The sequence below is a fragment of the Myxocyprinus asiaticus genome, chromosome 31 (genome assembly GCF_019703515.2).
Source record: "Myxocyprinus asiaticus isolate MX2 ecotype Aquarium Trade chromosome 31, UBuf_Myxa_2, whole genome shotgun sequence".
NCBI classification, from domain to species: domain Eukaryota; kingdom Metazoa; phylum Chordata; class Actinopteri; order Cypriniformes; family Catostomidae; genus Myxocyprinus; species Myxocyprinus asiaticus.
Window position 1 is genome coordinate 19,799,658 of NC_059374.1, and position 15,489 is coordinate 19,815,146.

Sequence of the window (15,489 nt, forward strand, 5' to 3'; positions counted from 1 at the left end):
TCACACAAGCAAGCTCACAGACAAGTAAAATAATGACTCATTTTTAGAAAACTGCCTAAGGGAAAAGAAGATAAAATGTTTTTAGCTATTTGGGGCTTACAACAGCAGTGATCGGCGCATAAAAGAGACATTTGTATTTGATGTCTTACAGAAATCATATTTCATTTTGTGATTCTTTTGAAAATCTTTCAAAATGTGGTATTAGGGCAGCAAAATAAGTTGCATTCCTTAGAATGAGAGCTTTCATTTAATATATAATTTGTCTATTTAAGTGCTATTTGAAAGACTTTTATATTCATATTAATATTTCTACCAAATGACCTCTAGGTGACGCTGATTTGCAGTGTGAATGTTTTCAGGCCTTATTTTGTTATTTTGTGTAACATAAATGCAGAATTCGTGGTTATCTATGAAAAGTTACTCCATATGCTTGACTTTTGGCGCCCTCTTTTGGACACGCCGGCAGGTCCGCAGAGTTTAAAAGGTTTTTAATGCATCATCAAGCCTGCTTGTAGTTGCTTGTAGAGAAACTTTCTAAATTTGCCAAAATACTGATAAAATAAATATTATTGGAGGATTTAAAACACGTAAAAGACCAAACGACAGGATCGTATATAAATTCGACTCAATGAAGAAGTGGAGGATAGAGTTCCTCTACACATACTGTACTGTATTAGGTGAGTAGATGTACTTAGGAATTGAGCCCTCCATTCATTTCTAAATGTTTGTATTAATCGTAGTCTGTAGATGGTGCTGCGTGATTTGTTCCGCTTGTGTACTATATAGACAAGTGTTGGGTTGGTGATTGGAAAGATTATAACACATAGGAAGTTAACAAGACTATTTAAAAAAATAGAGAGGAGAATAGAGAGAGGAGATCATCTGTGTATGGGAGAATAACTACCAGCAGAAACATAAAGGCTAATAAAACATGAAATTTAAATCCACTGCAATCTTTTTATTGGTTTGATCTTTCAGTACTGATTTACATATTTGCCTCCACGGAAAATTCCCTCAAGGGCTGCTTCTGGGCACTGTCAGTGCCATTGTATTGAGGAGACGCACATTCATTAAATGTTCTCCTTTTGTGGTCTGCATAAAAGAGAAAGTCATACAGGTTTAGAAAGGCATGAGGGTGAGTAAATTATGAGAGAAATTTCATTTTTGAGTGAACTATTCCTTTAATAGTAATAGCATTTACAACAATACATATACAGTAAACGTGTGTACTGGTGGTATTCTCCTTTTTTTTTTCTTTTTTTTTTTTTGCAAAGTTGCAAGTTGTGTTGAATTCCGAAATGTCGCACTTGTTTACTCGTTTTTGTTACATAAAAAAGAAGCATTTATTTATAACGCTTGTAGTGCTTGGGGAGAAGATCTTAAAAAAAAAAAAAAAAACCTTCTAATGAACTTCTACAAATACTGTTAACGTTTAGTAGCATGTATATTTCTTAATGTTGCCTGTATTTTGTAATAATGATGAGTCATGACTGTGACCCTGATTTAATCTTCTCTTAATAGTGCCTTCCTTTCAGACACAATGAAACATATTTGTTTTGTGCATTGGGGATATAAGGTGCTTCACACAATATTTTTTTGTAATAGTTAATAATATTCTTTAGAATATCCCAAATATGATTTTTTGTGATTGTTCTCATTTCTGTTCCACTATTTTTACATAATTAAGGCAATGGGCATGTAACAAAGTTAATGTTACACAGGCATAGAGAGGGTAAACATATATCATGCATAGGAAATGGGAATAGGTGTATGTATATGACATATTTAGACCTTAATTTACAGTTTATTCTAAGACAGCTTGAGCACACTGATTATTTGTTGTGTATTTTTCTAAAATGGTGTGTATATACTGGATACCTGTGCATGTTAAGAGGATCAGATTTAACGTATAGATTTATTTTTCTACAAGTAATTTTGTTAAATATTCATTTGTGAACATCTTGCTGAATTTCTTTAAACTAGAAATATAGATGTGTAGATGTATATATTTGTTTATACAGTATATAAGCATAAGGGTAATAGGTTTATATTGAACATGTAGTATTTTTAAACCAAGTATCTACAGTTTAAGCTTTTTTTTTTTCTTTTTTTTTTCGGTAAAGTTACTGTATTGATAAATAATGGAATTGACCTTTTGTGATTTGATAAATAACTGTAATGGTCAGAAATGTGTAAACCCTTACATTTAGACCTTCTGATACTCTATTGAACATTAAGCTATTTCTGGACTCTTGATTACAGTAAAAGATTGAAAGCTTTTTGTTATTTTTTGCTTATTTGCTTATTTGACATTGCTGAAGAGAGAATATTTTGATTATTTTTGTCTTCAGTTCGTAATCAGTTATACTGCTTAGAGGTTCTAACAGTTTTATTTGGGTGATAATTAGGAAATTCGAGTGTTAGCTTTTCCTTGGAAATAATTATTGAAAGTATAAGGACATTTTAAGTGCTACAGTTATTACTACTATATAAGCATCTGTTGTGCCATAGTAAATGAGGTGTCAAACACATCTGATTATTATGTATAAGGTCACAAAATCTCGATGAAGGTGGACTGACTGTGTTTTATTAAAACAAGTGTTTGCAAACTATGGCTTGGTTTTGGCAATGGTGGTTATCCTTCATCGTGGTTATATAAAACAGATCTTTGTACCACTGGCATCGGGTGCTATTTTTCCGTTACTCTGGGAAAGTGTAGTTTTCATAAAAGTTAAATTATGTGGTTTTGGACTCCCATCAGTCATATTTTACGCAGTTCTGTGCCAGAGGCATTGGAAGGGCAGATTGTACAGATGAGATACCAGTGTAATTATCTTGTTTCTCTGTTGTGCTCAACCCTGTTTGAGAGAGATACTGTAAACAAAACAAAACAAAAAAAAAAAAACGTTTTGCTATGGTTGTGGACATATCCATTTCCTGTTACATATATATCTACATGGCTGTGGGACAAATAATAAAGCTTTTATGTTCAACTCATGCTGTCTGCATTATTTTGCATGTTAGTTTATAATAGTGATTTCATATATTTGAATGGCAAGTCACTACTACTGATGACACTGGAGGTAGATAAGAATCAGTTCTCATGTAAAGCAGCCTGCTATTGAAAGATGGATGATGTATAAAGGGTTTGTCTATTCATACAGGTATTTTACTAACAATTACAATCCCCTTGCATACTCATGTAAAGGCAGTCTGAAGTGATGCCATCTCTCTTGTCAAGCTGAGTTGCTCATTTAATTCTAAGCTAGATCAGCTAGAAGGTAAACAGACTGACAGTACTGCTGAGTGAAATGTGTGCAGCACCTTTGCCTCAAGGGCCACATGTTAACGTCTCTAAGCTTCTCACGCACATCCTTGTTTACTCAGGTATTCCCCAGCAGTGTGTCTTTAAAGACTTGCAGTCACATCACACTGCCTATTTAAAGGCTGAATGAATGAGTGTTCATGAGTGGAAATAGAGAAAGAGTTGTGCAACAGCTGGATCACACCTGCTTTCTCTATTTCCACTCATTCTGTATGTCAAGACATTCCAGAAAGAAAGAAAAAAACAAATCACATGATTGCTTGTGTAATCAAATATTTACAAATTATGGTGAGTCCATGTTCTTCCACTATTTGTGGGAAACAAGCTATTAAAAAATTTGAACAAATGTATTCTTGTTTAGCTAATTTAGTAAATGTTCAAAGTTGCACAATCTATGAGACTGAGGCTATGAAAAGTGGTAACGTGTAACTGTTACCTTAAAGGAATATTCAGGGTTCAATACAAGTTAAGCTCAATCGACAGCATTTGTGGCATAATATTGACTGCCACAAAAATACATTTTCACCTGTCCCTTCCTTTTCTTTAAAAAAATCTAAATCTGGGTTACATTGAGGCACTTACAATGGAAGTGAATGGGGCCAATCCATAAACGTTTAATTACTCACTGTTTCAAAAGTATTGACCTGTTTCAGTGACGTCACTTTTTCCCGCAGCCGCCATATTTGTGACCATCAGCGGGAGAAAGTAATGGCGGTCAATGGAAAAACACCCGTAAAGCAATATCAAGGAAAACATCAAAAAATAGCTTTTGGGGGGCCTGGGTAGCTCAGTGGTAAAAGACGCTGGCTACCACCCCTGGAATTTGCTAGTTTGCTGAGTGATTCCAGCCAGGTCTCCTAAGCAACCAAATTGGCCCGGTTGCTAGGGAGGGTAGAGTCACATGGGGTAACCTCCTCATGGTCGCTATAATGTGGTTAGTTCTCGGTGGGGCGCGTGGTGTGTTGAGCGTGGATGCCGCGATGGATGGCGTGAAGCCTCCACACGTGCTATGTCTGTGGCAACGCACTCAACAAGCCATGTGAAAAGATGCGCGGGTTCGATGGTCTCAGACACGGAGGCAACTGGGATTCATCCTCCGCCACCCGGATTGAGGCGAATCACTACGCGACCACGAGGACTTAAAAGCACACTGGGAATTGGGCATTCCAAATTCGGTGAAAAAGAGGAACCCCCCCCCCAAAATAGCTTTTGATCCATGCCAAGTCACAGGAAAGGTGTATTCAGATCTCAAGTCAGTTCAAATACTGCCAAATTTGACTTTCGCGGTCATTATAGTATATTATTTCCATGATTGACCTCCGTACGCCGGCGAGTCTATTGTGTGACCGGCGAGTATACATGTCTACCAGTACAATACCGTAAACATCTCTCATTCAGAAGTTACAAATGTCTTTGTGTTGTTTTCAGCTCTGATTTGATCAAAATATTACAAAAAGTCTGTGATGATCCCGTCTATATGAATGTAAGAGCTGCTTTTAACCCATGAGCACGCATAAAGCAACCGAAGCATATTTGTGAAAAACTAACTTTAGTAGGCTATATACACATTAAATACGTAGGACTGTATATTGACATTTATTGTGCTTTTTTATTTATTACAATGTGTTACAATTATGACACACCTTTATATAGTTATGAAAAACATCATCCTATAGCCTATGTGCATTTCAAGTTTAACTGTATCCGAATCGATGACGTTATATATATATAACTGGCACGTGTACAGATAACTGACATGTCTGAATAAATGAGCAAAGACCCACAAGTGTATTATCCGTGTTCTTCCTCTTCATCGCTGCTTGTCTTTGGCGAAATGAAGCCGTGTCACTTAAAAGATAAAGCTTTATTGAAAGAAAACGAATATTTTGGTTCTGGCAAGTAAACAGCAGTATCACTTTATCAACATTTATTAATAGAAACAAAAATTTCGCCGACTGTTGCTGCATCCCACAGTGCAGCACATTGAAGGTAAACTGAATTTTGGTCACAAACATGGCGGCGCGGTCATACAGTGAGGTCACATGAAACAGGTCAATAGATACAACTTTGTTGCCATAACGATGTAATGTCAACAAACCCTAAAATGACATAAAAAATATGATTTTAACAACTTTACAGCTCAAATAACACATGAGATTTAACAGAAGAATTCACACAAGTGCTTTTATAAAATTATAAACTTCACATTTCTGCCTTAAAACCCTCCAAAAATTGGCCCCATTCACTTCCATTGTAAGTGCCTCACTGTAACCTTTTTTTTTTTTTTTTTTGTGGTAATCAATATTATGCCACAAATATTGTCAATTGAGCTTAACTTGTATTGAACCCGGAATATTCCTTTAAGGAACTATTTTTACCTGATCTAACCCTTAAAACATACCATTTGTGTATGCATGTTGTATCAGTGATGTTAAATAATATTTTTGGCTTGAATATAACCAGATAATTTACCACATGAAGTGCATTTTTTTACATCAACTTTTTTTTTCAGTGTATAGTTGTCAAATAGGGAATTTGGACAAGCGCTATCTCAGTAGCTATAAGGTTTTGAGCCAAAAGTCCAATTACAAAAATGTGTGTGTTGGGTAAACTGGTGAACACAATATAAAACGACACTATACATCTAGGCAAGTTTGTACATTTGAACCGAATGGTTGATGTTTTTAGGGCATGTGTATTTTTCATAAATGTCAGGTGGGGGCAAGTTGTCACGATTTAAAAATGTTATAAATGTATAAACAATGTTTTTATAATTTTATATTTTACCTTTTACATTTTTTTGTTTTTAATTTTTGTTGAAAATGGTTATATAGACTCTTTAATGGCAGGTTAAATTGTGACAACACCAAAAAGTGTAACAAAATGCCCTGCTGCTGAGGCATGTTATCACAAAAGGTCAATTTGTGTTCAGTGAACACAACAGGACAGGACTAAAGGCCCCGCGGGGTAAAAGGCACATTTAATTTTATTTTCTCCCAAAACACAAAAACTACCACAGCACATTCCTAAACACCTATACAATGCAGATTTTTTCCTGATCTATGAGATCTTTGCATGCAAGTCTAAAGTTTGATTATGAGGTAATTTAATCTAATATTTAACAATTTTTTAAATGTGGCAAATTTATGTAGCTTTTGAGAATCACTGAAATTTTTTAATGTATTTTGAGACGAAAGACTTATTTGTCATTTTCAGTTTTGTTGAAGGTAATTAAATCAAAAGTTTGTAATATCTGTCCAATAAGTGAAAGAATAGTATTTGGGGTAAATAAATAAATAAAAAAGCCTCCCTGTTGCAGGGTCTAAAGGCCCCCATAAAACACATTGTTTTTCTTACGTGGGGTGAATAGATTTGTTATAAAAATGTAAAAGAATTCAAAGTTAGCTCACATTGACTGATCACAATCACAATGGAGATTAATTTGTATATAGAATACTTGAGATGTTATGAAATGCCAAATGTGTTTGAAATTTACAGAAAATTGTTAACCCTTTCTGAAGTTTTTTTTTTAATAAGTATTATCTTTATTATTAACAAAAATGTCTCAAAAATGTTTGCCTAAATTGATACATTTTGCCCTATAACTTTACTGTCCCTATATTTACACAATATCACTATAACCCCCCTGAGGGCCTTTTACCTCGAGTGTGTGGGGTAAACCCATCTTTAAAAATAAAATAAATTTAAACATAAACAGATTATGTTGCTCCATCAATATTTAATAAAAAGTTGATGTTTTACTTCAATCTTGATAAACTTTGTGACTCCACCCCCCACCAAAAAAAAAAAAAAAAAAAAAAAAAAAAAAAGATAATTTTAGTCCCGTTGTACCCTATATTTTTCATTTGCAATCATGGTTAAAAAAAATAAAAAATAAAAAAAAAAAGTCCATAAAATTGCAACAAATTATAATTCACTGCATTAAAACGTGCGACAGCTAGCCCCAGTCTCCCCTGTGTTTAATTATCAATTTTATCTTAATAAAATGAAAACCATATGTAAATGTACACTGTAAGTTCTTGAATGAATTAAACTGCCAAGGTTACATCAGGTTTCTCACTTAAAAAAGAAAAGGAAGATTATTGCCTCCCGTGACCGTCACATCTGTTCCTCTGATGCCACCGTGAGGACACAACAATCATTACAGTTATGCACAGGTATAGTGGTGGTATTTGTTTATGATGGTGAAACCATAATTATAACGGCCAATAAAGACTCCATAACTTGTTTAAAAACAAGCATTTATGATTATTGTCGATTTTCTGTTTTGAATTCTTCAAAAAACAATAGATCAAAATGATTAGGTCACAGTAGTGCATTAGAAGAGTAATTTGACTTAAAAGCAAGCATGTTTGGCTTCATTTCACTAACACAAATACCAGGTCGCAGGCAAATATAATTTCATGAAGCATCTTATAAAAAAAAACTTTTAATTTCAAATAGATGCTGAAATGTTTTATATATATATATATATATATATATATATATATATATATATATATATATATTCAACAGCTGTGATGATTTATCAGGATATTTTTATAGTCTACTGGAATTTCATAATGAACGATGAAAAGATTTCCTTTTAAATGGCTTCGAATAAAATGCAATATTTGTTTTAATTATGAAGTACTATCATGATTGATTCATCACAATATTTGTAAAATATTTAAGAATCATTTATTGACATATTAATCAACCAAAAATAAGAATTACTCCACAATATAATTTGTATTTATTAATCAAGTGTTGGTAGATTATGAAATTAGAACCTGCAGAAATATATGCATTTAAATTTGCTACGTTGTTCTGTTTTCAGAAGTATACACTTCACAGTATACTACTGTAGTAATGTGCACCTGTTCAAATACGTTGAAATCATTCAAATTGTTTTGAATTTTAAAGTCCTTCAGCAAATGACAGTGATTGTTTTCCGCAGACCTGCATAAAAAACAATCTACATCCCATACTGATGACATACAATAATTTTAAATGAAAAAAAAAAAAAAGCACATATTTTTAAAACACTATGTCAATGATAGTAAAACAAATAGCCCAAAGGCAAAATAAAAATGTTTACATATTGTCATAATGCACAAAAGCATTCATTTCATATTTTGGGTCATGCAGTAAATTGTAACCCAACATGCTTTTCAATGTATTAGACATGCATTCCATACCTGAGGCAAAAAAAAAAAAAAAAAAAAAAGTGTTATTAAACCGTTGTTTATAATATATTTTAAAGCAATTTAAATATCATTGCAAAGCACTATGTCTTCTGTATTCTAAATATAATTACATGAGCTATTTCACAAATAAAGGAGTGTAAGAAAATTCCTGAAAATTAAATTAAAAGGGAGAGACAAATACATTATGGCATTTTACAAAGCAGTGCTTTGTATCATTATAAGAAATAGTAGTAAGAATTCTGACCATGTCGTTACATTGTTACAGTTTCTCATTAAGTTGTGCTACTGACTCCAACCTTCAGTAGCATAATCTTTCATGATAAAGAATGAAACAATCCTGTACAGAGTATCTCCCATATTTTGTTCACTAAAACAAGCCAGTATGGTTGAAGTAATATACCATGTGAAATTCAGTAAAATCTTGATGGACAGCTTTCCATATACAATGCTGAAATTTTAAATACCAAGCTATCATCACAGTGCTTTAAGAAAGATATCTTGTTCCCAGTTTCATAAAACCATGCGGCTTTTGCTTTGGAATAAACAAAACCATTTTAATACATGAGCTCTTTTTGTGAGGTTCACTAATTATTTGGAGCATTAAAAACATGCCGTCAGAGCCTGTATATGTTGCAGTTACTGCTGCAATGCTGGTAAGAGACAGTTTAGGCACTGGAATCGTCTTTTAAGCGCTGACTGCGAGCCTTGTAGACTTCAATCAGGAGATCTTTCACATACTGAATTTCTCTCTCTACAGATTCTGCTTTGTCCCGAAGTTCTCTGTTCCGCCCTTCCAAACCATGAAGCTCCTCCTCCAAACAGTCCTGCTCCGCCCTCTTACGCTGACGATACCTGTTGTGTTTTCAACCATAGTGGAACAAAATAACATTGTTCAGCCTTTCCTGCTTATACAGTATGAACTCAAACGTAAATATGCTTTCTGTTTGTCATTAAAAGACAACTCACTGACAAACTGTGCTCATTAAACAGCAATGACAAAATGAGAAAAATGGCTACAATACCTGTGGGCAGCGGACTTGTTTTGGTCTCTTTTCTTCTGCTTGCGTTCTCCATGGTTTCTCTCAAAGGAACCTACTTTAATATCAGGTTTAAACACACATGAACTTTCTCTTGATCTCTGTATTGGTTTCTGGACAGGCAACTCAAAAGAGGACCCGACACTGTCTCCAGACAGACATTCAAAGCTTTGATCTCCAAGGCATTCATGGTGCAAATAGTCATTATTCTGGAGTTCAACAGCCCCAGTTCTGATTGGCTGATCCATTTCATTCATGAAGCCATGATATGGCTCTAGATTGGCAGTAATCTGATGAAAGTAACACTCGGCTACTTCGGATTGTTTAAATGGCGGACAGCTTTCATTGTCAGTGAACTGCAAAACTGGCATTGCAATCCCTTCATGGCTAAGCATCTTCATTCCATGGGTCTGGCCCTCTCTCCTGTGGTGGGTGTCCGGTGACCCACCAACATCATAACTTCTCATCATTTCTGCTCGGTAAAACAAATCTTCTGTGAAACTTTTTTCTTCTTCCTTCAACAATATGGCACATTCTCGAACCTTCTTTGCGCTCGCATGGTTCTTTCCAAAGGATTTATCAACAGAGCACTGGTCAAAAGCCAACTCTGCATAACCTGAATGAGTCCCTTTGAAAGTCCATGTTTCTTTCTCAAAGACCTCAACATCTTTACATCCATTCGCCATTATTCTTTGGCTATTGCAGTGCGTCCGGATGTAGCTATAAGGACCAGGTCTGGACATTTTCGGTCTACCCATTGAGCCGCCACAGAAGCCTCGCAGGTCGAGCTCTCCAGTTGCCAGGGTAACCAGCCTGGGATTTGTTTCAGATTGGTTTCCATTGTACGAAGGGCAGGGCAATTGATAATATGACTGCGTGGCCATAGTTTGTAGGCTTTTGTCACATTTTTGCCATTTTTCCAATTTCATGGGTGTCGATTCATATAGGTAATAATCCTCCAGCTGCGCCAGTTCTTCTTTAAGAAGAGTGGTCATTACCTCCAAGTCGGAGGGCATATGGACGTCATGCTCCAGGGGTGAGGGTGGGATAGAGGCACCGGGAGAAGATTCCGTGGAAGTTGAGTGTGGGTAAGCGTCAAAAGTTTTTGTCATCCAATCTGTTGAAAAAAAAATTGGATTAAATAAAGGCTTTAAATCAACACAGAGAAGCACTATTTTTTACACTGCAAGCCTGTCCACAAGATATGCACAAATCGTACACTGATCGATAAATATGTTTCTTTTTTCTCTAAAGTAATACACACAATTAACAATTAAAAACAACAATGAGATGTAACGATGTGGATTACCAAAATATTTGCTTTACTTACTGTACGCCATTAACACACACGCTGCAGTGCGTTCCGACCAACAATCGGACAAAATAAAAGTGTCGTACTGCTTACCAATTTAGTCCAACGTCTGTTCAGACTCCTCCCTTCGCCTATGATTGGCCTTCGTTAGCCAGTAGGAAAGAGGGAGCTTTTAATCCGGCTGTGCAAATGAGGAGAGTCTTCCTGTGAATAATCTATGCTGCCACGATTTTCTCTATTTTGGCTGAAATGGTGAATTGCGCACAATGCACGAGAATCGAAGAAACGCCTCACACCGGAAAGAGATGCGAAAAACTGAAACCTGTACGAAAACATAAAAACAATGTTAAATGCATGTGTTAATTCAATACATTACCTTACAAAGTGTCAATAAAAATGCGCATATCAATATAAAACCACTAAAATTCCACAGATTTCCCATAACATTATTAAAGATGTCAACTTTGTTAGCTGCCTACTGAAAAAGACGCATACAGATTCATAGGCAATATTGAAAATTATGAAATAAAATAGTTCTTCAAAACATATTCTTGAACTGATAAGTAAATGCTTAACAAGCCAATGTGTAATTACATAAAAAAATAATAAAAAAAAATAATAATAATACCTAAACATCTAATGAATGTGACCTTTTGCTGTAGTTAATTTAATATTCATATGTAATATGATGCCTCTAGTAAAGTTCAGTGCCAAATGTGAAAGAGAGGCAAAACTCAAGCTTGAATTCAGCTTAAATTCAAAATGCAGGTGTATACTTTAGACAATTAAATATAAACTTATTCAAAACAAGTTTCTTTGCTTCTTAAATGTTCACTCAGAACCATTTTATAAGGGTCAAAGTGCCTAGATATAATGCCAGACACTTCACAATTTAAACAGAGCTTCAAAACGCACTAACTTTGACTTTTAAAGCTATTCAATCTAGATACAGCCAGCAAATCCAGATAAGATGATACATAAAACAAACTCAGTTAATTAGTTCATTTCTCCATTTTAAAATTGCACTTCATAAAAAAGCTATAGGAACTGACATGATCAATTCAAGCTCGTCCCTAAATGTTACTTTTACTTTTCTACTGGAACTAAGAAATACTTGAACACAAGAAGTTGCGGCTCATTTAAAAGTCTGAATGAAAGTTGACACACTTACTCCATTGTGCTGAGTTGATGGCTGCTCTGAGGAGCTCTTGTGAGGGTTGTAAACCGCAGTGGAGGAGCTCACGTTTTCAGTTTAGCAGAGCATTGTCTCACTCTTTGTCATTTGATGTCGACGCTGATCGGTTACGCGATAAATCGTTCAAAAGTTTTGGAGAACAGAGGAGAATCACGTCAAGGCAAACATCAGCCGTTTAACATCAGCGTGTATTCATCCGCCGCCTCGCCCATCAGCACAGAGTCCAAACAGCACAAATTCAATCAGAACTTCACCTCGAAACACGTCACTAAATGGAGCACTGTGATTTTACGCGTTATTTATTTAATTATTTTTGGCTGCATATAAGTGATATATAGTTATTATTTTTTTGCCATTTAGAAATTAAGTAAATTCTGTTGGTTAAATCCTGCTTGGTCCAGTTGTATAATACCATAACAGTGTAGAACAGAACACGAGACCGTTTGAAAGAACTATTTAACCGCATGCGACGAGGAAGAACACTATATTACACTATGGAGATGTAACTTTTATTGCAGCCCTGTTGCATCAGACCTGCTGAAATCTTGCCCGAGTTGAAACTTTGTTGCCGCATTTGTCCTGATCCGTTTATGCTTTGGACATGTATAATGAGGTTCCATCTTTAAGGCTGGCTACGACCATTGTTTTAAAAGGAAATATTAAAATCAGCCCCTTTACTCTATAAAAACACCAATTTGCTTGTTTTTGATGAGGAAATTTTTTATACCACTTGTCCTTTTTTTCCACTGACACAGTTTGCAAAAAGTATATGAAACATAATAAAAAAAATAAAAAAAATACAATGTAATACTGGAGACCGGGGCTTCTAGTCACACTTTTTAGTCCAGTGAATATTTTATTTGAAAGTGAAATTTCTGTATATATCTGAAAGTCAATTTCTGTATGCACATGTCTAAAAGCCTCCGCTCTACTGTTCAACCCTTATTGCACAAGAAAAATTATAGGCTGCAGATCAGTGACATTTTGTGGCATGTTGTCACACTATATGTGGTACATTGTCAAATTAGCCACTTGCCATTAAACAGCACATTATTGGCATTTCAGCAAAATGTAAACTATGAAATAATTATGAAATGCATAACAATTCATGACACAGTAAAACTGCAAAGGTAACATATAAAATATGTATAAAATGTAAAACCATTGTTTTAGCCAACAAATGTTGTATGCAATTATAGTATTTAAAGGAATAGTTCACCCAAAAATGAATATTCTCTCATCATTTACTCACCCTCATGCCATCTCAGATGTGTATGACTTTTTTTCTTCTGCTGAACACAAATATTTTTAAAAGAATTGATCTCAGCGCTGTAGGTCCTCACAATGTAAGTGAATGGGTACCAACATTTTGAAGCCCCCAAAAGAACATAAAGGCAGCATTAAAGTAATCCATAAGACTCCAGATATTTTCTGAAGCCATACGATAGGTGTGGATGACAAACAGGTAAATATTTAATCCCTTTTTTACTATAAATTCTCCTCCCTGCCCAGTAGGTGGCAATATGCACGAAGAATGTGAATCGCCAAAAACAAAAGAAGAAGAATGTGAAAGTGGAGATTTATAGTAAAAAAGGACTTAAACAGTTTTCTGTTCCTTACCCACACCTATCATATTGCTTTTGAAGATATGGATTTAATCACTGGAGTCTTATCGATTACTTTTATGCTGCCTTTATATGCATTTTGGACCTTCAAAATTCTGGTCACCATTCACTTGCATTGAAAGAACCTACAGAGCTGAGATATTCTAAAAATCTTTGTGTTCAGTAGAAGAATGAAAGTCATACACATCTGGAATGGCACGAGGGTGAGTAAATGATAAGAGAGTTTTCATTTTTATGTGAACTATTCCTTTAAAACACATGTGACAACTTGTGACACTCTTATACCCCATAAGAGTGTGTTGCCTATGCCTGACCTCACATAAAAATACCATCGTTCTGAGAACATACAATCCAGTAAAAAACGACCTTTATAATACACTTGACCCTTGCCTGAATGTATACTGGTGTGCTTTTATTGTGTTTGCTTGTTTACCTTGCATGTATCTAATGATATTGACATTTTTGTTTGGAGGAAAGAATTGGGGGAAAAAAAGTTTTTTAAAACAGGGTTTTAAGAACTTGTGACAAATTTCCTGTGTGACAACAAGCCCCAGTCTTCCCTATTTTTATATTTATGAAATATACTGTAGATGTGTTTTTTCTAACATCAATTTAATTCAGAGGAACTTTAAATGGATGGTGAGGAATGCTGTAGGATTCAAATTGCAAAGTTTAATTGTACGAGAAGCATTACTTTTTGACTGTTAGGTCACATATCTTACATTTCTGACTCCATTTAGTACCTTAAAACCGTGACACATGTCTGATTGAACCAACCTTTTTTTTCTGTTACCACAGTCAAAGTGAATACTGCTATCGTGTTGAATGTGTTTTTCTCTTCCTGTTCCCAGGGTCTTCAGTTTCTTGATCCTCAACAACATCTGTTTTTATTGCACTGGATGATCAATGCATATGTTACACAAGACATTTAAAACATATAATTGTCCTATTATAATCCCATATAAAAGAGTACATTGTGTTTCAACTCATTTGGGCCTTTCTAGATAAAGTTTATAACTGTGTCTCAAATACTCATGCTCAAGATGTATGTATATTGTAAAATACATAGACTTTATAAGACAATCTTGCATTCACAGAGCAAGAATGAGGTCATTCTCCAAATTCTGAGTGCCCTCTATCTATCAAATGGCACACCACTACAAACTAGTGCCTTTCAGAATTGTCAGAAGAAAACAATTTTACGTTTTATTTTTTACTGACTTTCCCTATTTTTTTTTTTTTTTTTTTCATTTCATTCTTTGTGATTTGTCATCATTACAACATTTGCAGTAAGAATCGCTGTTTTGTGATATCCATCCTTGCTTCGCTGCCATGAAGAGTCTGGTACATTGATAAAGGTTACACCATAATTTCATCACCAGCTTGCAAAGAATCCTGCACCCATTAATGTTTTATGTTCTATCTAGGGTAACATTAGAAATGCACACGTGGGTTGTAAGGAATTCTGTTGCTAAGGTGCCAGTCTTACAACTGTAATTAGTGGCAAATTATGATAATTTTTCTCATTTTAAAATAGTATTTAAATGAGAGAATACATCAAGGCTGAGTAATCAGTTTGTGATATTTTGAGAACTGAAAGCTAAACTACAGTATAGAACCACTTTGGGAGGGTGGTCCATTTTTCAAAGGAATTATTTCGAAGGGTTTTATAAAAAATCTGGTGTTTATAAACCGAAACACTTCACTCATCAATGTAATTCCTACATACACACCCAAAACAATGATATTCTGCATACAGTGTGTAAATTATTCTATTTGATCAGA

At 34.8% G+C, this 15,489-nt stretch overlaps 1 protein-coding gene across 1 annotated transcript; it reads right to left on the minus strand.

The window, feature by feature from the left end:
• Positions 1-8,062: 8,062 nt before the first annotated feature.
• On the minus strand, positions 8,063-12,528 carry LOC127422645 (uncharacterized). Its single transcript, XM_051666395.1, has 4 exons — positions 12,056-12,528; positions 10,978-11,206; positions 9,558-10,689; positions 8,063-9,387 (listed from the first exon to the last, which is right to left on the minus strand). The coding sequence occupies exons 3-4, from the start codon at positions 10,682-10,684 to the stop codon at positions 9,201-9,203; spliced, it is 1,314 nt and encodes a 437-aa protein (XP_051522355.1). The 5' UTR covers positions 10,685-10,689; positions 10,978-11,206; positions 12,056-12,528; the 3' UTR covers positions 8,063-9,200.
• Between the last annotated feature and the right edge of the window lie 2,961 nt (positions 12,529-15,489).